General features: G+C 47.0%; 2 protein-coding genes across 2 annotated transcripts in view; one reads left to right on the top strand and one right to left on the bottom strand.

The window, feature by feature from the left end:
* Positions 1–25,836, bottom strand: part of LOC147460924 (uncharacterized) — a 163,723-nt gene that overhangs the window by 45,037 nt on the left and 92,850 nt on the right. The gene's annotated exons all lie outside the window — the stretch shown is intronic.
* On the top strand, positions 22,221–24,217 carry LOC147460925 (uncharacterized). Its single transcript, XM_086509648.1, has 2 exons — positions 22,221–23,008; positions 24,058–24,217. Exons 1-2 carry the CDS (start codon positions 22,221–22,223, stop codon positions 24,215–24,217), a joined length of 948 nt encoding a protein of 315 aa, XP_086365774.1.

Genomic DNA, 25,836 nt, shown 5'->3' with positions numbered 1-25,836 from the left:
GTAAACTTGGGTAAAACCAAAGTTATGGTGTTTAACACCACACCCCAATGGGTAAGGAGATCGGCACCTACATTTGCATATGGCCACGATACAGTAGAGTACACAGATGCCTACACATACCTTGGGGTGGTATTTGCAGGACCGAAGTTTACTCTTAACAAAGCAACGGATGCTAGATTATCCAGAGCCTCCGCAGCCCTTGGAGGGTTGGAGAGGATGTGTTCACAAGTGCAGTTTCAGGAACCACGAACAAAACTTCGGCTCTTTGATAATGTGGTGGCTTCGGCTATGCTTTATGGGGTCCAGATTTGGGGACCATCTGTGGATCAGGATAATTGGAAGTCAATGGAGAGACCTTTGGTATCTATGATTTCCCGAATGATTAGAGCCAAGGCCTCCGTACCACACGCAATTACCCGAGCGGAACTAGCGGCCCTTCTTAAGAAATTGAAGCTCTTACCATATCAGTGTCCTTTATACATGGTTCGTGGGATACAAATAATTGCCGATACACTAGACTGGCCCTCGAATCCTCTCGACAATTAGCAATGAAAGGGGATACATCATGCTAGTATGCGCAACTGTCCTCGTGGTTTCAAAGACACAGGTTCATTATGGAAAGATTACCCCCCTTCCAATACTCTCTTGAGGCTCCATCACTGGCAATTATACAAACGGAGATTAATAAAATCATCCGTCAGGATCTTATACAGTTGGATACGAAGAGGACATGGGTAGACCCTACACAAGAATTGGGCACGAAGATGGCCGACTACAAAGAAAACTTCCTACAACTATCTGAAGATGGATTTGTGATTCGCCCGAGTTACATGGATACCCACATGTCTCATGGTTCGAGATGTGCTATTGGTCAGATTCGTACATCCTCACACTAGTTGGAAATTGAATTGGCAGATTTAGGGGAATCCCACCTAAGAGCAGAATTTGCAAGTTATGCGGAATGGAGCCGTAGACAGAATTACACTACATATGCCACTGCACCGTATACTATGAGATACGTGGGCGCTTCCATTGCCTATTTAGAGAAGGCTTTGGACCTCTTGATAGAGTTATGCAATACCAATATCAAAGATGCTTAGGCTTGTACCTCCTGGAACTACATCGGCACAGGGATAATCTAATGAGAAGACAAAGAGCACTACAGCCTCAGAGGCAGATCGCAGATTTCTTCAGATCGAGAGAAGCAAGAGTGGAAGGAGAAGCAAGAGGCCAGCAGCCAGCACAAAGGAGTACCCACTTTCATACCAAAGGCACCCTCATTGACAAGGCGATTGAGCTTAGGAAATCGAGACGACCACAATCGAGATGCAGAAGCACACTTCACCAGAGGAGACTACAACAAAGGATTAGAAGCATTCTAGCGAGACACCCAGAAGGCTCATAAGAAGTTTATTTGATAGTGTATTTAGTTTTTCACATTTATTTTCACACTTAGTAGTTTAGTACTAAGGTACCCAGACATTGTAACAGATTCACCACTTTTGTATCAGTTTGGTCTCATAGGTCATTCTGGTCTTTGAAGACGTTAATATAACATTTCATCTCTCTCTCTCTCTCTCTCTCTCTCTCTCTCTCTCTCTCTCTCTCTCTCTCTCTCTCTCTCTCCGCCTCTCCGCAAAAGAAGTGGAGCTTGATACCCTTTTGTATTACGTAATCAAAGTTACAGGCCCGAAGGCATTACATCTGCCCATAAGCACACAGAATATTACGGAGCTGATAGTGAAAAAACCCCTGAAATGTTCAACATCCAAAAACCATAGGGGAAAAACTATCAGCGATACAGAGTTTCAAAAGATGGGTGTGATTGCAAAAGCTAGGAGCAGGGGAGTAAGGGAAGAAAGTAACGAAGAGCTGAAGCAGAAATAGGTCGCCTAGTACAAGACAAGAGACCGAGAACTCCACCAAAGAATCTCCGAGAGCAAATTCAAGTCTCCAAGGCAGTAAAAACCGCACATCCTAACAGAAGAAAGATCACCACTACAAATCGGCTCTGCACCAAAGATCCGGGAAAGAGATGACCTCTAGCCATCCATGGCAAATCAATAGGGCTATGACATTCTTCAACCTACAGAAGAAGCTGAAGGCGAGGTTAACCCTCCCATGCCGACCACCCCCAACACACGCCAAAACCACCTTACCTGCTTCCACCAAACAAGAAACGTAACAACAAAAACATACAACAGCAGTCAAAGAAGCAACCATAAACGCACACACACTACACGCATGCAACCACACACAGACACATGCAGCACCAGCAGTTGCAAGCAATCACACAAAACAAAAAGCCGCCGACAGACACAACACGCAAACAGGCAACAACCACACAAACGAAAGAAAACCTGCAAGGCAGAAAACAAAGAAAATTGGCCCAAAACATATAGGTAGGCGACGAGTGAAGTGAGAAGGGATTGTTGAAGCAAAGGGAGGGGCTGTTGGAGCTTCAGATTTGGCAAACATATAGGTAGGCGACAAGAGTGAAGTGAGAAGGGATTGTTGAAGCAAAGGGAGGGGGTGTTGGAGCTTCAGATTTGGCAAACTGTCGCAAAGGCTACATCAGCAACTGTTCGACAATGCGAGGGAGCATAGGACAAGCAAAGCACAACGGGGCGTGAAGCAAGGGAGAGTGGAAGAGGGCCACACGACAGATCTACACCATCACGAGAATCCCTAGACACACGACTCTCTCTCTCTCTCTCTCTCTCTCTCTCTCTCTCTCTCTCTCTCTCTCTCTCTCTCTCTCTCTCTCTCTCTCTCTCTCTCTCTCTCACACACACACACACACACACAGACACACACACACGGTATCAGATGTAATGGATTGGTCTCGTAGATCATTTTAGCCTTTTGAAGACATTAACACATCATTTCATTTCCTTTTTTCTCTCTCTACATATGTGAATGTAACGCTTATAATGAGATTAGAGGACGCCTCCATTGTCTGTTCAAAGAGGAGCACTCCATATGTCGATGTATCTCCTATTATGAGATTAGAGGACACTTCCATTGTTGTTCAAAGAGGGCTTTCTACCATTGGCCAGGGTCATGGATTATTGTGACCAAAGATTTCTGGGGTTAGATGAGCTATTGTACACCTTGACCCTCTACCCCCTATTCCCCCACTCCTCCCGTGTATTGATGTACTGATGTATATGATAGTCTCTAGCTCTCATCTCCTCTATCCTGTTCACCATGTTTACTCTGTTACCCCTCCGAACTCCCATCAATGTGTATGACACACCTAGATTTTAGATTTTTTGTTCATTTTCTATTTTCATAGATTTCCATACAAAGAATCAAATTCTATTGGGATGTAACTTTTGGTCTCATAGGTCATTTTGGCCTTTTGAAGACGTTTAACATTTCATTTCATTTCATCCTCTCTCTCTCTCTCTCTCTCTCTCTCTCTCTCTCTCTCTCTCTCTCTCTCTCTCTCTCTCTCTCTCTGCTACACCCGTCCCTCATCCGTCGGCGTAGCCATCACAGCTCTGATGTCGTCCTCCTCCTAGCAACGCACACTGGTGTAGAGTCACAACAGGCAGCGCGCGCGGTTTGGGGAGGGAGCAGTACAGAAGGACGTCCACGCGCGCAGCCCCATGGCGAGAAGCTGCTGCAGCCCCATCGCGAGGACTCTCTCTCTCTCTCTCTCTCTCTCTCTCTCTCTCTCTCTCTCTCTCTCTCTCTCTCTCTCTCTCAGTGAGGCAACGGGCTCACGCAGGAGACGCGGTACTCACAGACACTGGGCGCGTGCAGTTCGTGACTCCCTACGCGTAGAAGGTCCTCGGCACCCCTCCTTTACCTACGCGTAGAAGGCCTTCCATTTTCTACGTTAAAGTTTAAAGGTTTTCTAAGCCTTGAAATAAACTTTTAAAGTTTAAAGGCTTGTAAGCTTTAAAATAAACTTTTAAAGTTTGCCTTATTCTCAGTCCCTTACCTTAGTACCCTACCCCACATTTGCGGGGCGGGTTCGATGGATCTGCTTACCGAAGGGGAAGGGCTGGGTGTAGATAGCTACACCACCCCAAAAAAAACAACAGCCACATTTAAGCGGAGAAACAGATATATTGTACTATCACCAGGATCATTACGAGTGGGGGAAAACATCCAAGGTACATGATGAACTAATGATGGAGAAGGTCCAGATGATGCTCAAATCAGAGCTAAACTACATGAGAGATGACATCAGGAAGGAAATGCGCGCGAGCGCGGAGAGCTACAGGAACTCCATGTATGGAGACATGATGAGAGAACTAAGGGGAGAGACTCGGGGGAGACAAAATGAGGAGATTCAAATCTTGAAAACAGAACTACGAAACCTAATCAAGGCCGAAGTAAATGTAACAGAATGCGTTATGCAAAAGAAACTCGATGAGGCAGTAGCAAGTTTCAAAGCATGGAGAACAAATATGGAAAAGCACATGAGGGAAAAAGATGCAATAATCGAGGAGCTAAAAGGAGAACTTGCGGCCTGCAACTCTGCAACTAAGGAGAAGGTAGACGACCAACCTTCGGTGCTCAAGGAGCTTGACGACATGAAGGATCAAATGAAAGCTCTACGCGAACAAGATGAACAGAAATCGAAAACGGCATCCTCATGGGCGGAACGTCTTTTCAAGACACAAGAAAAGGTTGATGAAGCAGAGAAATGGATTGAGGATGCGAAGAAAGGTAAGGCCCAGATGCCCGAGACCACACCTACTTCTACCATTATTAATATGACAATTGAGGAAGAGCAGAAACGGAAGAATCGGGCTCTACATGTGCGGGTAACAGGACTCAAAGACAAAGAGAATGTAGATGAAGAAGTGAAGGAACTGCTACAACGCATGGGCATCACAGAGCCTACTCACACAAGTGCATGGAGAGTGGGCAAGAAAGGAATCGATGAGAAGGGAAACGTAAAGGATAGGGCCCTTATTCTCCGCTTCCCGAATATAGAAATAAGGAAAGAATTCCTAGAGAAGAGGCCAACTCTTAAGAAAACCGGTATCTTCCTGGGAGATGATCTTACATTGGCACAAGTGGCACACATGCAAGAGTTGATGCCAGAGATCAGGGCAGCAAGAGAAAAGGGAAAAATCGCCTTTTATAGAGGAGGGAAAGTAGTGGTTCTGGAAAAGCGCTCAGCATGACGGTATGGGGCGACGCTACAGATAGCGGCGTGGAATTGTAATGGATCATATAGGCTAGATGTAGGTGCCTTTGAAGACAGCTTTAGGGACAGAGACATAGTTTTCTACTCAGAGACACACCAGATACCGGGACAACGTATGCCACATGTGAAGGGTTATTTATGGGAAACAGCTAGTCGACCATACAGGAGATCTCTACAGGGTAGCCGGGGTTCAGGAAGAGCAGCAATCTTATTTAAAGAGGAGCTGAAGCCACTACTACAGATTATCAGGAAAGATGAGCAAGCAAGGTATATGTGGGTGAGAATGAGAGCCAAGACAGGTAGATTTCTATATATCGCTATATGCTACTTCCCTCCAAGTACCTCAGTCTACTCCTCACCTAAAGGACAGTCCCCTTTCTCCATATTGAATAATGACATATGGGAGTTCTCTAGAGATGGAGACATCGTTCTCTTAGGAGACTTTAATGCCAGAACGGCCAACTCTCAAGCAGTATTCTATGATACTTCTGAACAAATGCTCAGAGAAGTGGATTTATCACGGAGGGGGCTTACTAGAAACTCACAGGATAAAGAACACAGTGAATATGGGAGACATCTCATGGAGATGGCAACCATACATGGTTTGGCCATACTTAATGGTCTAGAGAATTTCCCGTTGTCTGGGGGATTCACATGCTTCCCACATAGGCATGGGGCCAGTACAGTGGACTATGTCATGACTTCACCAAGCTTTAATTCTAGCATCAAGGACTTTAAGGTGGGACCCAAACCGGTTGGGATTGCAGTGGATCATGCTCTCTTGACCTTATCAATCTCCTTTTAACACAATGCCTCTCAAGTACAATAGAACAAGACACACACAAGATATACTTTCGCGCAAGATATACTTTCACGCAAGAAACTGACTCAGTCTATGTGGAAAAGATCTATAATAGGATGTGGGCAGCCGAGCCAGTATATATTGTAGAAGAGATTACTTCTCAGTTAACAGAGATACTACATGGAGCAGCACAAGAGGCATACCCACATACTCAACCTGCTCATAAGAGAGGAGCTGGGAACATGCCTCAAAACAGCTGGTATGACGAGGAATGCAGAGAGACGAGAACCCAGGTCCAGAAAGAGCTTACACTTGGGATCATCCCATATAAGCAGTCTCGGATTGCTCTTCGGCGTGTAGTACGTCGCAAGAAAAGGGCAATTTTAGCCAAACTGGAGAAGGATTTATATCAGCTCTTCCCGAGTCAGGACTAACATGAAGTATCGCGCTTATTTCGAGAGCACTCACCGCCTCTAACGATTACTTCTCCTGAGATCTGGGGTCAATATGTAACATCATTATATATGGTATCTGGACAGCCTCCATTACCAGATCCGCTAGAGCCATGCCCTACTACTAGTACTTTCTTTAGTACGGAAATGGTGGAAAAAGCCATTGATAAGATGAAGACAAGAAGAGCATAGGATCATGATGGTTTAGTAGTAGAACATCTGATCCATGCCAGGGATCTACTTTCAAAAGTCCTTGCTCGTCTGTTTAATCGGGTCATGTGTGAAGGATTACCTGAATCTTGGAAATTATCTACTATCGTACCTATTTTCAAGTCAGGGGATCCTATGATACCCGGGAACTACCGTACCATTATGGTAGGTCACACTTTGACCCGATTGTACGCATCCATTCTTGAACAAAAATTGAGTAGACGGGCGGAAAATGAGGGCATAAGGGCAACAGGACAAGCTGGATTCAGAAGGGGTTATTCCACTTTAGATCATATTCTTACGCTCAGAGCCATTATTGAGGAAGGAAGAGCAAACGGGAGAAGGATGTATTGTTGCTTTGTGGATTTTCGGAAAGCTTTTGATACAGTACCAAGGGCCAGTTTGATGCGCAGGATGCAAGAGTTAGGGGTCCCCAAAGAGATTATTTGGGGGATCATGGCCTTATATGTGTCAGTAAATGGTTATGTACATACTCCAGAAGGGGATTCCGACATTGTTCACTCCACTGTTGGAGTAAAGCAGGGATGCCCACTGTCCCCTACTTTATTTGGTATCTACATAGATGAAGTATCAGATTACATTGATAGAGAAGGTGACAGAGGTGCTCAACTTGTAGGGTCATGGATCCCCTTGTTTTATGCAAATGATATTGTATTGATAGCAGAATCACCAGATGGAATGCAGAGGCAGCTAGATGCATTACATAAATTCGCGGTGGATAGTGGACTGTCGGTAAACTTGGGTAAAACCAAAGTTATGGTGTTTAACACCACACCGCAGTGGGTTAGGAGATCGGCACCTACATTTGCATATGGCCAGGATACAGTAGAGTACACAGATGCATACACATACCTAGGGGTGGTATTTGCAGGACTGAAGTTTACTCTTAAGAAAGCAGCGGATCCTAGATTATCCAGAGCCTCTGCAGCCCTGGGAGGGTTGGAGAGGATGTGTTCACAAGTGCAGCTTCAGGAACCACGAACAAAACTTTGGCTCTTTGATATTGTGGCGGCTTCGGCTATGCTTTATGGGGTCCAGATTTGGGGACCATCTGTGGATCAAGATAATTGGAAGTCAATGGAGAGACCTCTGGTATCTATGATTTCTCGAATGATTAGAGCCAAGGCCTCCGTGCCACACGCGATTACCCGAGCGGAACTAGCGGCCCCTCCTTTAGAAATTGAAGCTCTTACCAGATCAGTGTTCTTTATACATGGTTTGTGGGATACAAATAATTGCCGATATACTAAAATGGCCCTCGAATCCTCTCGACAATTAGCAATGAAAGGGGATACATCATGCTGGTATGCGCAACTGTCCTCGTGGTTTCAGAGACATGGGTTCATTATGGAAAGATTACCCCCCTTCCAATACTCTCTTGAGGCTCCATCACTGGCAGTTACACGAACAGAGATTAATAAAATCATCCGACAGGATCTTATACAGTTGGACACTAAGAGGACATGGGTAGACCCTACACATGAACCAGGCATGAAGATGGCCGAATACAAAGAAAACTTACTACAACTATCTGAAGATGGATTTGTGAGGTACCCAGACATTGTAACAGATTCATCACTTTTGTATCAGTTTGGTCTCATAGGTCATTCTGGCCTTTTGAAGACGTTTAATATAACATTTCATTTCATTTCATTTCTCTCTCTCTCTCTCTCTCTCTCTCTCTCTCTCTCTCTCTCTCTCTCTCTCTCTCTCTCCGCTCTCTCTCTCTCTCTCTCTCTCCGGGCTTGTCAATCAATGTAGCCAAAACAAAGGTTATGTCAGTCCACACATGTAGAAATGAGAATCAGCCCATCATCACGTATGACGGGCAAGCACTCCAAGCGGTTGAGAGGTTCAAACCATGCATGGGGAAGTTGCACGCAAAACAGAATTGATGCAGGACAAGCGAAATACTATGAATTTGAGAACATGTGCAAGCAAAGTGTCACAAGGCGATGGGAAATCAAGTCTCTAGCATTTGATGTATGCGTGGTCCAAACAATACTTTACGGTGTAGAGGTATGGGGGGGGGAGTATCCCCGTTAGCACTTGGAATGACATTGAAAAGATACAAAGAAAATTCCTATGTAGACACATGGGGATCAAAACTACCACCCCATACTCAGTGATGCTTTTGGAGACAGGCAAGAGACCCTTGGAAATGCAAGCCTTATAGAGGGTACACAGATACCTCATGAAAGTTAAGATGATGCCGGAGACCCGTCTACCCCACATGGCATGGCAAGCCGGATGTAAACCGCAAAAGAATTACAAGAGTAAATTTCTCACATCCAGTCTCGTAGAAGACATACGAAAATGGTTCTCTAGATGGAATGTGGGAGACCATGTGGACATGCACATAGAGGAAGGCACTGAACATGAGCATGGGCTGAATTTTGACAGAAGCATACTTGAAGCCCTACACACTAGATGGAGTACAGCAGTACACAGGTCCAAATTTGAATACTACGGCAAACACATCAATACACGATATTGGGAGACCTACAAGACTGGGGACACCAAGATGCATATCAGGACACCTATGTCCCACCAGGCAAGACGGGCCATTACTTTGATGCGGACACAATCACACATGCTCAAGATTGAAACGGGAGGGTGGCTGAATATTAAGGAAAATAGAAGGACATGCACACAATGCAATTTAAACAAAGTGGAAAGCGAGGCCCATGTCACCATCGAGTGCCCAGCATACGCACACATCCGTGCTGATTTCCCATTGCTATTGCAAGGAGATGTCACCTTTGAGGAGCTTCTCTCTCGGACACACCCCTCCCCAGTAGCTTTAGGCATCTACTTTGCCAAAGTATTGGATCATCACACAACACTAACACACAAGAAAGCTACTAGCCCACTACCCCCTCTACACACATGAGGGGAGCCTCTTGTAGATTTTATTTTTTTGTGGTCCCATGGGTCATTTTGGCCCCCCGAGGACGTAAATACAACATCATCCTCATCTCTCTCTCTCTCTCTCTCTCTCTCTCTCTCTCTCTCTCTCTCTCTCTCTCTCTCTCTCTCTCTCTCTCTCTGCATAACAACACCAGAGGCATACTGCTTGATCAGGCGATAGAGTTGGGGCAGTCCCGTCGCCCACCGATGAGGGGTCCCTCTCGACATCAATGCAGACTGCGACAGAGGATCCATACCATACTGGCACGACACAGGAGCCATCCCGACAGAGTGCCTACCTTGGAGGACATTGAAATTTGAATCTCTATAGCCTTTTGGATACTCATGTATATGTATATGATGCCTCGACTGTCAGAGAGCTCCATTGTATCAGCCCACCATTCTTATTCCCCTTGTATCAGCTTTCACCCCACCCCTACCCACTATTTTCTTTTCAGTTCTTTGTACTTTTTGTACCCAGACCTGTCTCTTGGGATAGTTTCCTACGATGTTAAAATTCTTTTCTCTTCTTTTCTCTCTCTCTCTCTCTCTCTCTCTCTCTCTCTCTCTCTCTCTCTCTGTGTGTGTGTGCATAACAACACCAGAGGCATACTGCTTGATCAGGCGATAGAGTTGGGGCAGTCCCGTCGCCCACCGATGAGGGGGCCCTCTCGACATCAATGCAGACTGCGACAGAGGATCCATACCATATTGGCACGACACAAGAGCCATCCCGACAGAGTGTCTACCTTGGAGGACATTGAAATTTGAATCTCTATAGCCTTTTGGATACTCATGTATATGTATATGATGCCTCGACTTTCAGAGAGCTCCATTGTATCAGCCCACCATTTGTATTCCCCTTGTATCAGCTTTCACCCCACCCCTACCCACTATTTTCTTTTCAGTTCTTTGTACTTTTTGTACCCAGACCTGTCTCTTGGGATAGTTTCCTACGACGTTAAAATTCTTTTCTCTTCTTTTCTCTCTCTCTCTCTCTCTCTCTCTCTCTCTCTCTCTCTCTCTCTCTCTCTCTCTCTCTCTCTCTCTCTCTCTCTCTCTCTCTCTCTCTCTCTCTCTCTCTCTAGCTAGGGAGATCTAGACGACCCCAATCGAAAAGAGGAGCAACACAGTTTCGAAGGAGGCTACAACAAAGGATTCGAGCCATACTTTTTCATCGTCCAGAGTGCAAATGAAGATGGATCTCTACTTCCCTCCCATTTTGTCTACACATTGTACTGCTTAGTTCACACATTTCACGCCTTTCACCTTTCACACCTATCAGCTTAGCTTAGGACTCCGCAATATTTAAATTTTGTTATCCTAGTTTAATTTATTTTGTTAATCTGACTTTGTATCAGATACACCGCATTGTAACTTTCTAGTCTCATAGGTCACTTTGGCCTTTTGAAGACGTTAATATAACATTTCACTTCATTTCATTTTCTCTCTCTCTCTCTCTCTCTCTCTCTCTCTCTCTCTCTCTCTCTCTCTCTCTCTCTCTCTCTCTCTCTCTCTCTCTCTCTCTCTCTCTCTCTCTCTCTCTCTCTCTCTCTCTCAGACGAGAAAAGGGGCTGTAATTGTGTATATAAGAGACCTTTAGAGATGCTCAATGCCACCCAGACGAAGTATAAAAGTGTGGTAACAATGTGTAGACTATGTAAACATCAAGGTGGTATGTACGATGAGTGTAGAATGAACCACAATAGGGTGCACAATGCCACGTGATGTGAGCATTATGAAAAGAACCCACGACCTCACCCATGTGTGAAGGCTCGTGGACGCTGCTCCACTGCCTTGGAGAAGCCAGTTGAAGAATCGTATTGACTGCAAAGAGTACGCAACAACTCAGTCAAAATGGTGGACATTGGAGAAGAATGTCTGCAGATCAAGCCTTTCACATGGTCCAAAGCGTGATGTGCATATCGTGATGAAACCTATCTCTCGCTAGCAGAAATCCAGCTGGTGACTTGTATCTAGGATCATCTGGAGAGTGCTCGGTCTGCATCCCAGAGAAGTAAGCATGAAGACCGAATCTAGCGGTAAGCCCTGAACAAAAGTTTGTGACCCTAAAATTGCCCCCCACGTCACGCACCTATCATGGATGCCCACTCTAATCAACAAACAACAAACTGCCAATCACACTCGTTGCGCATATGGACAAGCTCAAAAGCAATGCCACAAAGACTAGGGCTTTGAAGTACATCTCTGACAAGTCACATCATGACCACGGATTGCTAACAATGTGCCAACTGGTAATCCTGCATGTGCCATCATCCACATGAAAAAACATACCTTGCAGCTGATTCAGAGGGACAAGCATGACCAAAATTGTCACTAGAAAGCTGGGAGGATGCACTGATCCTACCATACCTCTAACTGGCGTGGACAATGAGATGGATGCGAACTCCGCAAAAGAAGCCTCCTCCCAAGAAAGACAGAGTACTCAAAAAAGGACGAGAACGCTCCATCATCGCTCAATGAAGGCCACCGCCACTCGCTCGCCAAGATCCCAATCTTGCTGAACAAAGGGCTTTCCCTGCCAAATCCACAGTCTCTGAAGCGATGCCTCCTCAGTGGTAAAAACAGGGTCAACACATGATCTCCTCTAGAATGAGTGTACCATTCTACCAGGATGCCAATGGGCAGGCAACTGCTGATCAGGTGGAACCTCATGAGACCTTTTCAGCTAAGCCTTCACTCGGTTTCTTGGTGATCCCCATGATAACTTAGAGGCAGCTTGCTTTCAGGTCCATGTCCAATTTCTTGCGCCACACGGTACAGATGCTCTAGACTCTGTAGTGGGATACTCTTTTCCACTTTGTGGTTGGGACCAACAGGATTGGACCTTGGATTCAACACTTGGTTGGCTTTAGACTCAGGCCCTTAAGTTCTCCCATCACATGGAGGACCTTGGGATCACTAATTTGGTACAGACCTTGTGGCCGCTGGCCAAGTTCACAGTGGCACTGCCCGATGCCACAGGCTACAAACACATTTTTGTTCACTTTTTTACAGATGTGCAGTTCTCCCCTTGCTATGTCTACACTCATGAGAACTCTTGGGTAGAGGATGTGGGTCGAGAGCTTCACACTCACCTTGGGCCTTTGTGGAGCATGTAATGCAAACTCGTTTGTCTCGGGGTCGCTCGGATGCGAATTACTCCCATCCAGACCGGCTTCCAAGATTGATGGCTTGGTTGTTGTAGCAACATCGGTTTTCTCTCACTAACCCCATGAGGCTTGTTGCACGGCATATCCAGGGCCTTGTGTGCCCTCGTGATCAGTTAAGACACGAGCTCCAGAGATGCCTTGTGGGTGGACCTATTGATATTCGTATGCTACGGGAGCATCATCTGTGTGAGAGCCGCATTCAACCTTGTGGACACATGGCAGCAGGCCATTGTGGACAGGGGTATTACTATGCAAGTTAGGGCCCATTGGGTCATCATGCAATTTCAAGGTAACCTTGTGGGCATAGTCACAGGGGACGTCCATTTTTGGGCTTCCCGTCCCCACTTGCCGTCCCGCCCTCTTTTTTACACAAAATCCATTTGAGCCCCGCTCCCCGCCCCCTGACGCGTCCCTTGTGACTATGCTTGTGGGCTTCTAAAACATTTATGCGCCCACTTATGCGAGTGCACAGGCTGAGTTTTGGTCACATATTGCGGAATCCTTGCCTCATGCTGATCAGTGGTGCATTGGGAGGAACTTCAACATGCTGGAGGACCATTCAGATAGGATTGGGAACAGCCATGCTTCTGTTCACGCACTAAGTTGGCTGCTTGGGAGCGCCTATGTATGACTTTGAGGATTTCGGATCTATGGCATGCAGCTTTTGTGCGCGCCCTACATAGCCTCTCTTTCTCTCGGTCTTACCGCAGAGTAGGAGGCCTATAACAAGCTTAGACACTCCAAGCAAGAAATCAATAGCAACACACAAATAGAAACTTCAAAATCACTGAAATTTAATAGAGAGAGAGTGAGTTGACACGGCACGGCTTTCGTGCCTAGAAGTATTGGCCCCAAAGATTGGTGCCCCTTTCGGTATTTCTTTCTCATTAATCATTGTAAAGTAAAACTCCCGAGAGACCTCTGCTCTCAGACTCTACGTCCATATACTCTGCAGAGTGAGACCCCAAGGGCTCTTATAAACAATACAAGGGATGCCCAAAAGGAGAGCCCCAAAAGCAATCATTTCAAAACCATCCTGGCCCAAAAGCTGGCGTTGCCGAGCAACCAACGTAATTTACGGAAAATCCGTAATCAGTACAGTTTGCGGGCTGTCGAAACAGTTGTGCCACGTCAGCATTCCTACGCGAATTACAAGCCATCCGTACAGTTGTGCCACGTAAGCATTAAATCTTTTTGTCCCTTTGGCCCCTTCAAACGGGGTGCCATAAGTTGGGTCACGCCAGGTCATGACTTTGTGACATACGCCCCCTCTTGAAAGAATTGTAATCGCCCTCGATTACGTCTGCAAAGACACTGACTCTAAGCACTGACGCACTAGACAACACATCTCCAACACTTGCACAAAGACGACAGTCACTGGACATTCAAATCAAATCACATAAAGTCCATCAAGATATCAGACCATGATCTATCGGTAACATGTTTAGCAATCCCATCTAGATCTATCCTAGATCTCATTGATGTCTGGATTGACTAATTCTTGATGCTATCATGTCCATCTCATATGGAACCACAAGACCAAAATGTTGCAGTTATTTTGTCTTTCAATCATGTACTCAAACACTACTAATCTGCTTCAAAAATCTTATCTTGGGTCTGGGGAATTCTCCGATCTATCAACGGATTCCCTTTTCCTTTCTTTCCTTGTGGCCTGGGACCTGTGGGTAGCTTCGCTAGCTTCCTTTGTCCATTGGCACGTCATTCTCAATCATTGGAAACATGAGACGCACTATCATCAAAACCCCTTTCTCCGAAATCCTCTGATGAACTTGCATCTGGCTCCCTTAGTTCGTCGGAATCTTTGGATGTGCTACCATCTAATTCTCCAAAATCCTATGATGAGCGGTCATCCGGTTCCCTTGATTCATTCTTTTCATTGGCACACTCTTGCCTTGTTGAGGTGGATACGATCCTGTCCGTAAGATAAGTCAATGAGCCCGCATGCGTTTCAAATCGTTACTTACAATGTCCCATAAGTCTCTGAACGGAGTCAGACTTCTCGTTCAGACATTAGTCTTTTGGCAAACCACAACAAAACCACTCAATCTGGTCTCTCTAGAAAATAAGTATCCCAAAGCCTTTGGTAGTAGTCATGCAATGTATCGTTCTTAGTCATTCTCAATTACCTCAAATGGCACCTTCCCCGTCCAAGAATGCACTGTGTTGTTGTAGGTAAACTCCACCAAGGGTAAATACTTTTCCCATTAAGTCTTCTGATCCGAAATATAAGACTTCAACGAATCCAAAACCACTGAAATGGCTATCTCAAATTGCCCATTTGTCTGCAGGTGGAACGAGGACAAAAAATGCAACCGCGTGCCAATGTTCTCCCAGATTAATCTCCAAAACAAACTAGTAAACTGGGGATCTCCGTCCGAAACAATGGACTCATGCATGCCATGTTTTTGAAAAATCTGTGAGACAAACAGTTTCGCCAAATGATCGGGCTTAACTATCTTCTTTATCAGAATAGAGTGAGCCTGCTTACTCAGTCTGTTGATGACTCTCCAAATGCCATCCTGCCCACTTTGAGTCTTGGGAAGATCAAAAATAAAATCCATAGCGATGCTTTCCCAGGGATAGGAGGGTACTGGTAAAGGCTGTAGAAGTCCTGGTGCCTTATGCTTGTCAAACTTGAACTTTTGGCATACTAAGAAATTGTGTCCACATCCTTTTTGAGCCTCGGCCAGTAGAAGTAACGTTCAACACCCTTCAAGGTGGTATCTATGCCGCGGTGGCCCAAAAAAGGTGCACAATGGCACTTTGTCAAAACCTTTTTTCCTCAAAGGTTATGTAACACACATCGTTTTCCGCATCAAATAACCGTCCCCTATGGAACAGCTTGCCACTGTCTCCCCGCTCTATATCCAATGAAAGATATCTACAAAATCAAGAGATGTGGCATATTGATCTACCATATCCTCGAAGCTTCGATATTGTAAAGCCAAAATAGCCAAAGCCAAGGGCTTTCGAGACAACGCATTTGCCACTAAATTCTTCTCTCCCTGAACATGGACTATCTGGTAATGAAATTGTGACAAGATGTTAGCCCACCTCATCTGCTTTTCCGAAAGCTGCTTTTGCGACAAGAAGTAGCGTAAACTCTGATGGTCTGTGAAGAAAGTAAAATTAGCTCCGAGTAGAAAGTGTTGCCACTGTGTAAGAGCATGGAAAACTGCCAAAAGCTCTTTCTCATAAATCTGCGCAACCCGCTGAGGACGTGAAAACGTCCTGCTCGCATAATCTATAACATGGCCTTCTTGCATCAAGACTACACCCAAACTGCGACCACATGCATCGCAGTACAACTTCAAAGGGCGTTTGCAAGTCTAGTAAAGCCAATATTGGTCTTGTTGTCAACTTTTCTTTGAGAGTCTGAAAGGCTGCAATCTCTAATGGTCCCCAAGTAAAAGGAACCCCTTTCTAAGTCAACACTTTTCAGAGAACTTCGGCTAAAGCAAAAGAACCATGAAGTCTGTCGAGTATATCATCGACCCTCGGAATGGGGAATCTGTTCTGGTTCATTATTTCTTCATTTTGGGCTCGGCTAACTTGGTAAGGTGGCCAGTTTGGTGTAGCACTACTCGGAATCCAATTAATCATATGATCTTTCAGACGTGCATGAGGTAACTTTCCTGGTAAGCCTTCAGGGAAACCATCAGCCTGAGCTTGCAAAAATTCTTGTTCTTTTCGAGATCAGACATATTTGACCTTTGATCATTATTCAGTTCTTTCAAGAAGATCGAATAAACAAAAAGACTAGATTTCATGAAGTCGGACAGACTCGCCTTTCAGTTTTACATAAAGTACAATCTCTTTGCCCTTCTCATTCTTCAAGATGGCTTTCCTTGCCCTATAATCAACCACGGCGTTGTTCTTATGAAACCAAGGAATTCCTAGGAGGACGTCAACCCTTCCAAAGACATGATGTAAAAGTCCTCATGCCCTGAATACCCCAGACAATGCAAACATAGTTTGCCAATGACAGGTGTAATGACAAAATCCCGTCCTGGTGCCGCTACAACAGCCTCGACCTGTGGCCCCATTTCCTCGGGCATAATTCCAAGTCGAGCCACCAATTCGGTTGAAATGAAGTTGGCCTTGGCTCCTCCATCAAAGAGAAAAAAGGGCTTCCTAATCTCGCACTTTGCCCCATGCTTTGCAGAGTTCAGTCCTTTCATCCATTTCATCGAAGTCGGTCCTCGCAAAGTCTGGTACCAGCCCTACTTCCATCTTTCCTTTTGTTCCGCGCTTTTCGGCTACTCTGAAATTCTTTGGCTTGTCTTCTGGTCAAGAGCTTTGTCTAGCTCTTTCTGCGAGTGTAACTTCCGCTTTTCTGCTCTGTCCTTTCAGCTTTCCTTCCGATCTCAGAGGAGAATCAATGGCCTCTCGTCATCTCGAGAAAATCATCAATCGGGTAATTCTTCAAATGTTTTGCATGTGTCAACTTGCAGTTGACGTTTGTATTCTACTCTCGCAAACTTTTCCGCCAAGAATTTGCCCAAATCTTCATTGTTTTCTTCAATTCCCGCACCAAATTTCAACTTTTCTTTGCCATCCCCCCCAAGAGATGTTATCTTTGTCAAATTTTTGCGAAAACCCATGTGTGATCTGGGGTTCTTTATGGCTTATGCCCTGTAAGACGGACTGATGAAGACGGGAGCGCGCTCAATGCGCGATGTACGAAGAGTGGGAGTGGTTGATAAGTCGAGGGTCGGGACACAGAGATTCTTTCACATACAAATAAAATCTCAACTGTTCTGTCGTGTTTTCTTCGAGAACACGTGTGTGCTGCAAAAAGGATAAGATCCTTCATAGAAGAAGAATCTTTATGAGCTATGATACCACTCTAACAACTCTAACAGGCTTGGACACTCTAAGCGAGACATCAATAGCAACACATGAACAGAAACTTCAAAATCACTGAACTCTAATAGAGAGAGAGAGAGTCGACACGACACTGTAGAGTTCCGCGCCTAGAAGTATTGGCCCCAAAGACTAGCACCCCTTTCTGTATTTCTTTATCATTAATCATTGTAAAGTACAACTCCCGAGGGACCTCTGCTCTCAGACTCTACGTTTAGATGCTCTACAGAGTGAGGCCCCAAGGGCTCTTATAAACAGTACAAGGGATGCCCAAATGCAGAGCTCCAAAAGCAATCAGTTCAAAAGCATCCTGGCCCAAAAGCTGGCGCAGCCAGCATAATTTACGTAAAATCCGTACACTGCCACGTCTACAATCAACGCAATTTGCAGGCTATTCGTACAGTTGTGCCATGTCAGCATTCCTCCGCGAATTACGGGCCATCCGCACAGCTGTGCCACATCATCATTAAATCTTTTTGTTCCTTTGGCCCCTTCGAACGGGGTGCCATAAGTTGGGTCATGCCAGGTCATCGCTCTGTGACAAGGCCTGACTAAGGATAGATTGTTTTTACGCTAGTCACCACTTCTCGGACATGGGAGGATTGGTTTGCATTTAAGGGACTACTTGATTAAATCATTTGCTAGTGGTTCTTACCGTGTCAAGTAGACCAAGGGGAGGCACTGTCATGCTACGCATCCCAGAGAGAATTTCGCTAGATATAGTGCTCAGAAGGCAAGTTGTGTCCCTCTAGACAACGTGTGTTCGACACACGAGGGGACCCTGCTGCTAGAGTGGCCACAAGCCTCGTGGAGCTTAGTCGTTTCTTTCTCCAGGAGTCTACAACTCACTCGGCTGAGGAGGCCCAATGGATCTGTTGCTCCATAGATCGCACATATGCGCACAGTTGCTACTGACTTCTACCATGAGTTGCTTTCAGCCGAGAGCCACAGTTAGAGCGTGGAGATGCATGCAGAGAGCCAGTGTGGGCACAGATGCCTTGTTTAGTCATTGAGGAGATGCGACAAAGGCTTGAGAGGCCACTCCAGCCAGAGGAGCTACAAGAGGCTCTCAGGGCACTTCCCAGGGGTAGCTACCTAGGGAGGATGGTTTGACTCCCAGTTTCTTCTTGGAGTATTGGGCGGTGCTTGGTCGAGACCTATGTAGTGCTTACCAACACATTCTGCACACTAGAGTGATGCCCGAAGCATGAGTGAGAGATTGATCTATCTTATACCCAAGGAGGGAGGCTCCTTGGACAAGATTCGGCAATGGCGACCCATTACCATTCTCAACTCATACTACAAAATCTTAGCAAAGGCTCTGAGATTGAGAATTCAGCCACTACTTGAGAGCATCATACTCGATTTTGAAAAAGCGTACCACAGAGTTGACCGGGGTTTTCATGAGGGCACTATGCGTCGGATGAGGTTTTCAGATGCACGGATTCGGGGAGTGTCATCTCTTTACAAATGTGCACACAGTCAGGTGTTGCTGGTAGGGGGAAGAGCGGAACGCTTTATACTCACACGATCAGTTTGACAGAGCTGCCCTTTTGCCCTCTTCTTGTTTCTTTTCTCTGTTGCAGCAATGAGCAGGTTTTTGACCTCAGAGGAGGTTGGTTTGCATGGTCTGCATCTGCCTATTTGGAGAGAGGAGCTTTTGGATGCCAAGTTTGTTGATGACTCAAGCATGTTTTTGGAGGTCCAGGAAGCCAACTTGCACAGGTGTCAACAGGCTCTTGAGGTGTTTTGTTGTGCATCGGGAGCACTGATCATCTAGCGGGAGACAATGGCTTTCTAGGTTGGTAGTGCTCCCATGCCCAATGGGTGGCCTGGAGAGGTGTAGCAGGCTACAGTGTCACTTTCACAGGACACTCAGTTAGTACGGTTGGTCTGGCCTGGTTCACACTAGTCGGACTCTGGACGGACTCTGTGGGCTGGGCTGGGCGGTGACACGTGGCAGGATACGGACGGTGGTCTAGTGGACATCGTGGCCAAGTCACCACCACCACTCACTTTGGAGATTGGCTTAGGTGGCTGACATTTATGAGTCGTTGGGTCATTATCATCATCGGCTTCACCTGTGGTCTAGCATCGTCGTCAAGAGCAACGAGTCTTGCACAGAGCACTGCTTCACCATCCCTGCACATCTCAGCCTCGACACCCCCATTTGTACCTGTGAGTCCTGGGCTGGAGCTGAGTGTGCTGCCACGCCAGAGTCAGTACATGGTTCTTTGAGATAGTGGAGTCCACATGTTCTGGTCCACTGTTGTGTCTCTGTTGTTCTGTGTTATCCATTGTTTCTGTGTTTCATTCTATTTGAGTGAGTTTCCATCTATTGAGTGAGATTGTCACGCACATTGCACTCAGGGGCACCCACGCTGTAGAGAGCACGAGACATTATCCGCGCTACAGGTGCTCTCATTTTGGCGATCACGGTGGGACCTCAATTGAAGTCTCACTCTCTGTTGAGTACAAGTAAAACAACTAGCTGGTTTTTCTTCGTCTCGCCTGTGCTGGTCTGGTCCAGTTTCACCCTAGACAGCTTAATCTAGCTGGTCTAGTCTCTCACCTTAGTGGTCCAGTCCTCTCTCGCCCTGGTCCACCCAGTCCTCGTCCTGGTCTAGTCCTCCTCCTCCTCGTCTCTGGTCTAGTCCTTCTCGTCCTGATCCAGGCCAGTTGGTCTAGTCACTCGCCTCGTCTAGTAGAGTCTAGTCCACTGTTTAACAAGGTGAAGTTCTTCTTGCCCAAAGCTTGGAACTTCTTGCCCAAAGCTTGGTTGGGGTGGTGGTTACTGCATGACACATACAAGGCGATCATTAGAGCGTCAAAGCGCAGTACTGAGCCCCCAGTAGTACTACCACAGACGACGCCAACCTTTGGTACCCAGTAGAAGTATATTAACACCATCACCCATGTCTACACATACAGCTCCCTCCATTCCTTCAACCGGTTCTACATCCTCCTCCAGGTCACCTTCTCCGGTAAGGCTCTCCCCCATTTTGTTACAGCAAGTTAGTGAGCAACAGGCTCAAGAGCAAGAGGCCATGGAGGAGCTCACTAGTGTTCTGGCCAAGGTGAACATCAAGTTCCCTACCTTCAAGGGTCTCTACACAGAGGATGCTGATGACCATGCTCGGAGGTTTGTTTCTCTTTGCAAAGGTCGTGGCCTCAATAGAGAAGACGCCTACCTTGTGCTCTTTCCATCCACCTTGGATGGTCTTGCAGATAAATGGTACAGACAGTTTGCTGAAAACCACTTTGCTACTTGGACTATGTTAAGACAGCAGTTCTGTGAAGCTTTCCGACCAGGGGATTATCAAGAAAAGATTCTAGATGAGTTGGCCAACCTCTTGCTCCAGCCCAAGGAGACATTTGCCGAGCTCATGACCAGAACAAAGTCCCTAGTCGCGAAGCTACCTCAGCAACCAGGAGAAGTTATGGTGAAGAAGTGGGTAGAGAAGGCTCTGCCTAAGACTTCTCAACAAAAGCTCAGAGAAAGTCTCTGTCCTGAAGCCAGTCTGGAGGACTTTGTTGCTGCTGCTACTAGAATAGAGGGAGCTAGGAAGCTGTTCACTGACTCTCCTCAGGTAGAGACTGCCCCGGTACTCGTGGATAGTCCATCAAACCCCTTGACTTCTTTACGCAGGGAACTGGAAGCCCTAAAGTTACAGCGGGCCCTTCAGGAAGAGAGATCCTTCTCTCTTAGACAGGAGAAGCCCGCACATCAAGAGGCATATGATCAACTTAAAAGAGAGCTAGAAGAGCTCAGGTCTCAGCAGGAGACTATGGCTATGGTATGGTGTAGCTCATGTCGATCTCCAGGGCATCCTTCTCAGGACTGCCCACTTCGAGCTTACTGCCATTTCTGCGAGAAGCCTGGCCATGATGACAAAGAGTGCTATTATCTGAAGGGAATGCGGCAACTACAACAGAGCCTCGCCCCCAACCTTCAACAAGGGTTGACACCTACATCCAACATGGTTTCACCCTATGGTCATCAACACCCTATGCCACCTCTGCTGACAACACCTCCTATGCAAGGTATGCACAACAACTTCGCATCTCCCAATTTTTATCATGCTAATGCTCCCTCAACCCCTCAGAGCTTCTACACGTCACCCTCAAACTCCATGCAACAACCACCTCGTCCGCCGTTCCGTCCCTCCAATCGGCCCATTTTATGCTACAGATGTGGAGAGTATGGGCATTATCAGAGCAAATGCCCTCTGCCAGAAGGCTCTCCTCCGTGACAACTTTGCCCTGAGGCTCAGGATCACTACACTAAGGATTGTCCAAAACAACGCGCCTCTACCTCTCCGAGCCCAAGTCAGAGCCAACCTAAATTCACCTTTCCCAAGATCAATTTGATAGCAGTTAGTACCAACCCCAAGCCACCACTTTCTGCCCATATGATTGCCTCTCAAGACAAGTTGCAACTGGTAGAGGAGCCGGCTAGTGTCCTCACACGAGCTCAGAGGGCAGCCCTCGGCCTCAATCTTCCAGCAAGTACAGCCCTTTCCTCCCCAATGCCTACACCTCCTCCAGCAGCTGACATGCCATCCCCTAGTGCTAAGAAAGGATCTTTTACTATGCTCTCCGATATTGATGGGGCTTTCTTAGAAGCAGTTGCTGACTTACAAAAGATCAAGGAAACTGAGAAGACACTGATCCCAAGAGAAAAACCTACAACAGAGACTATATTGAAGAATACCTTTCAGCAAGTGTCATTGTATGACATGCTTCGACTTGATGCAAATTTTCGAAGTGACACCCTTGCCATCATTCAATCTCTGTACCCTGCTGCAGGGTCTAGTGGCGGGCACCTCCCAGTGCAGCCCTCCGAATCCTACATGATATCCTATCCCGAAGCTTCACTTACTGATTACAGGAGTCCGCGTCTAACCGTTTCTATTATGAGCCACGAATTCTCAGGGGTCATAGTAGATGGTGGGTCGGGTATCAACCTGATGCCTGAATTCACTATGCTGGCATTGGGTCTCCAGCCCACTAGGCCTGCCCCATTCACAGTGACTTTGGCCGACCAGAGGACTGTCTACCCCTTGGGCATTGTAGAAAAGGTGCCTCTGCAGGTTCAAGATTTCACATTCAGCTTGGATTTTGTGGTGGTTCGCCTTCCCCAGGTAGAAGGCGGCTTCCCATTGCTCATTGGCAGACCATGGCTACGACACACGAAAGCACTACATGATTGGGGAAACGATGCAATGTGGATACGAACCCCTGGCTCCCCAATGCAACCGATTCGCCTTGAAGGCGGAATGGATCCTGTGGTGCATCATAGTTCCCTGTCCATGGAGTCCAATCCCGAACTGGAACAACCTACTCCGCCGGATGGGTCAAATGAAGACCTGCTGGAGTGGTTGGAGGCTACCAAATCTATGCCTTGTTATGGAGTCTCTATTCACTCTTTGCCTGAAGGAACACCCTCTTCAAATGATTCCACAGCAACTCAATCTAATGTGCCACCTGAGCCTATGAAGAAGCATAAAAGCAGTAAGAAATCTCTTCTACAGCAGTTCACTCCCCTTCAAACATCAACCCCTTTGGTGTCTGGACTCTGCTTCTCAAACCAGAACAAAGCTCTCCTCTGTGTCTAGCAAACTCCCTTCACCGAACCCGTCCTGCAAGATGAATTCCAAGATCATGATATCTCTCTTGCTCATGATAACTGCGTGCTCTTTATTTGAACCCTACCCATCACCCTACCCTTCCCATCTCCCCCTCACCCTCGAGCTAATCCCTCCCCCTCCCCTCGCCCTACCCTCCCCCTCTCCCCCTCGCCCTCGCCCCTACCCTCACCCTCGAGCTAATCCCTCAACCTCCCCTCGCCCTACCCTCCCCCTCTCCCCCTCGCCCTCGCCCCTACCCTCCCCTCGCCCCCCTTTCCCCCTCGCCCCTCACCCCTAGCCCCTAGTCCCTTGCCCCTAGCCCCTAGCCCCTAGTCCCTGGTCCCTAGTCCCTAGCCCCTAGCCTCTAGTCCCTAGCCCCTAGCCCCTAGTCCCTAGCCCCTCGTCCCTAGCCCCTAGCCGCTAGTCCCTAGTCCCTAGCCCCTAGCCTCTAGCCCCTAGCCCCTAGCCCCTCGCCCCTAGCCCCTAGTCCTTGGTCCCTGGTCCCTCGCCTCTAGTCCCTAGTCCCTAGCCCCTCGCCCCTAGTCCCTCGTCCCTAGCCCCTAGTCCCTAGCCTCTAGCCCCTTGCCCCTCGCCCCTAGCCTCTAGTCCCTAGTCCCTAGCCCCTCGCCCCTGCCCACCCCTGCCCTATCTAATAAACCCAGCCTCAGCAGCAACCGCTTCTGCCTCAGCAGATGATTTCTCGTGGTGGAACCGGCCACTACGCTACTCTCAGACGTCTAGGAATGGCTAGGAAGTATCTCTTCAAGCACATTTGATACAAGCTTTATGCCGATTGCAGCTTTGGCATCAGCCTTAGCATCAGCTCCTCCTCAACAACAGAGATTGATGTTGGGCGAGAAGCTGTATCCAATTGTAGATCATTTAGAATAGGATCACGCAGGAAAAGTTATCGGCATGTTACTGGAGATGGATCAGCCAGAAGTTTTACATTTAATTGAATCTCCCGAGGCGCTGAACTTGATTCTTCTATCTTCAGAACCCACAGAGTAGGTATTAGAAACAAGAAACGGGATCATCTTCAGTAGCCTCAAGCTCCCTTTGCAACCCAAAAATTCTCGTCAAGGAGTCTGTGTTTCATTCTGCTTCGTGTCAAGAAGTCTGCATTTCAATCTGCTTCGTGAACCCTACATGCTCTTCCTCAACAACTACGACTGGCCTCTGCAACTCCTTCAAGAACCTCTCATATGCCTCCTTTAGAGCGACTACACTTCATTGGTTTTCAGCTTGAGAAGTGCCAAGAGTTTGCTGCAGCTCTTCACACTCTACTTGGAACTTCCTTAAATTCTTTGTCATCATCTCTGCATAAGAATCCGCCATCCTGTGTTGTGATCGAGTAAAGAAACCTCCTCCTCCAAAGTTGAATTCTCTTGCCAGCTGCAATCATTTCTTCCATGGGTGGGCCAAGCACCTGCTTCAAGAAAGATGTACATGCAGTACCGATTGGTTTTATTTCACATTTTTTCAGTATCTCCTAGTTTTTCAATATTTCCTCTCACCGAGACGGTGAGCGGTCTTGTGGCCGGCAATCTGTAGCAGGCTACAGTGTCACTTTCACAGGACACTCAGTTAGTACGGTTCGTCTGGCCTGGTTCACACTAGTCGGACTCTGGACGGACTCTGTGGGCTGGGCTGGGCTGGGCTGGGCTGGGCAGTGACACGTGGTAGGATACGGACGGTGGTCTAGTGGAAATTGTGGCCAGGTCACCACCACCACTCACTCTGGAGATTGGCTTAGGTGGCTGACATTTATGAGCCGTTGGGTCATTATCATCATCGGCTTCACCTGTGGTCCAGCATCGTCGTCGAGAGCAGCGAGTCTTGCACAGAGCACTGCTTCACCATCCCTGCACATCTCAGCCTCGACACCCCCATTTGTACCTGTGAGTCTTGGGCTGGAGCTGAGTGTGCTGCCACACCAGAGTCTGTACATGGTTCTTTGAGATAGTCGAGTCCACATGTTCTGGTCCACTGTTGTGTCTCTGTTGTTCTGTGTTATCCATTGTTTCTGTGTTTCATTCTGTTTGAGTGAGTTTCCATCTGTTGAGTGAGATTGTCACGCACATTGCACTGAGGGGCACCCACACTGTAGAGAGCACGACACATTATCCGCGCTACAAGAGGGCTTTAGGTGGATTCCTCCAAGGACACTAGTACGCCATTTGGGTTGTCAGATTGGTTTGAATCTGTCTCCAGAGCAGCAGATTGCTCCCCTATCCATTAGGAGGAAACTGCTCCATTGGAGTTTGGCACGGCTTTCTCTTGCTGACAAGGTTGTGGTGACCAACTAGGTGTTGTTGGCTACTATGTTGTACATCATGTCTTGTTGGATGTTCTCAAGTTCTTGCATCAGCCAGATGGAGAGACTGATTAGGAATTTCTTGTGCTCATTGCAAGACACACAGTCAGCTCGAGCCAAGGTCTCCTAGCACATCATCACTTTACCTTGCTCTCGGGAAGGGTTGGGGATCATTCACCAAGCACAGCAGAGTAGAGCCCTCCTTGGGAAGCTTGTGGTCAGAGGACTTCTTCCAAGGGAGGAGCCTTAGAAGGAGTTGTC

This window comes from Adiantum capillus-veneris, chromosome 3 (assembly GCF_014529385.1).
Source record: "Adiantum capillus-veneris isolate H3 chromosome 3, ASM1452938v2, whole genome shotgun sequence".
Taxonomy (NCBI): Eukaryota; Viridiplantae; Streptophyta; class Polypodiopsida; order Polypodiales; family Pteridaceae; genus Adiantum; species Adiantum capillus-veneris.
This window is presented reverse-complemented; position numbering and strand designations above follow the sequence as displayed.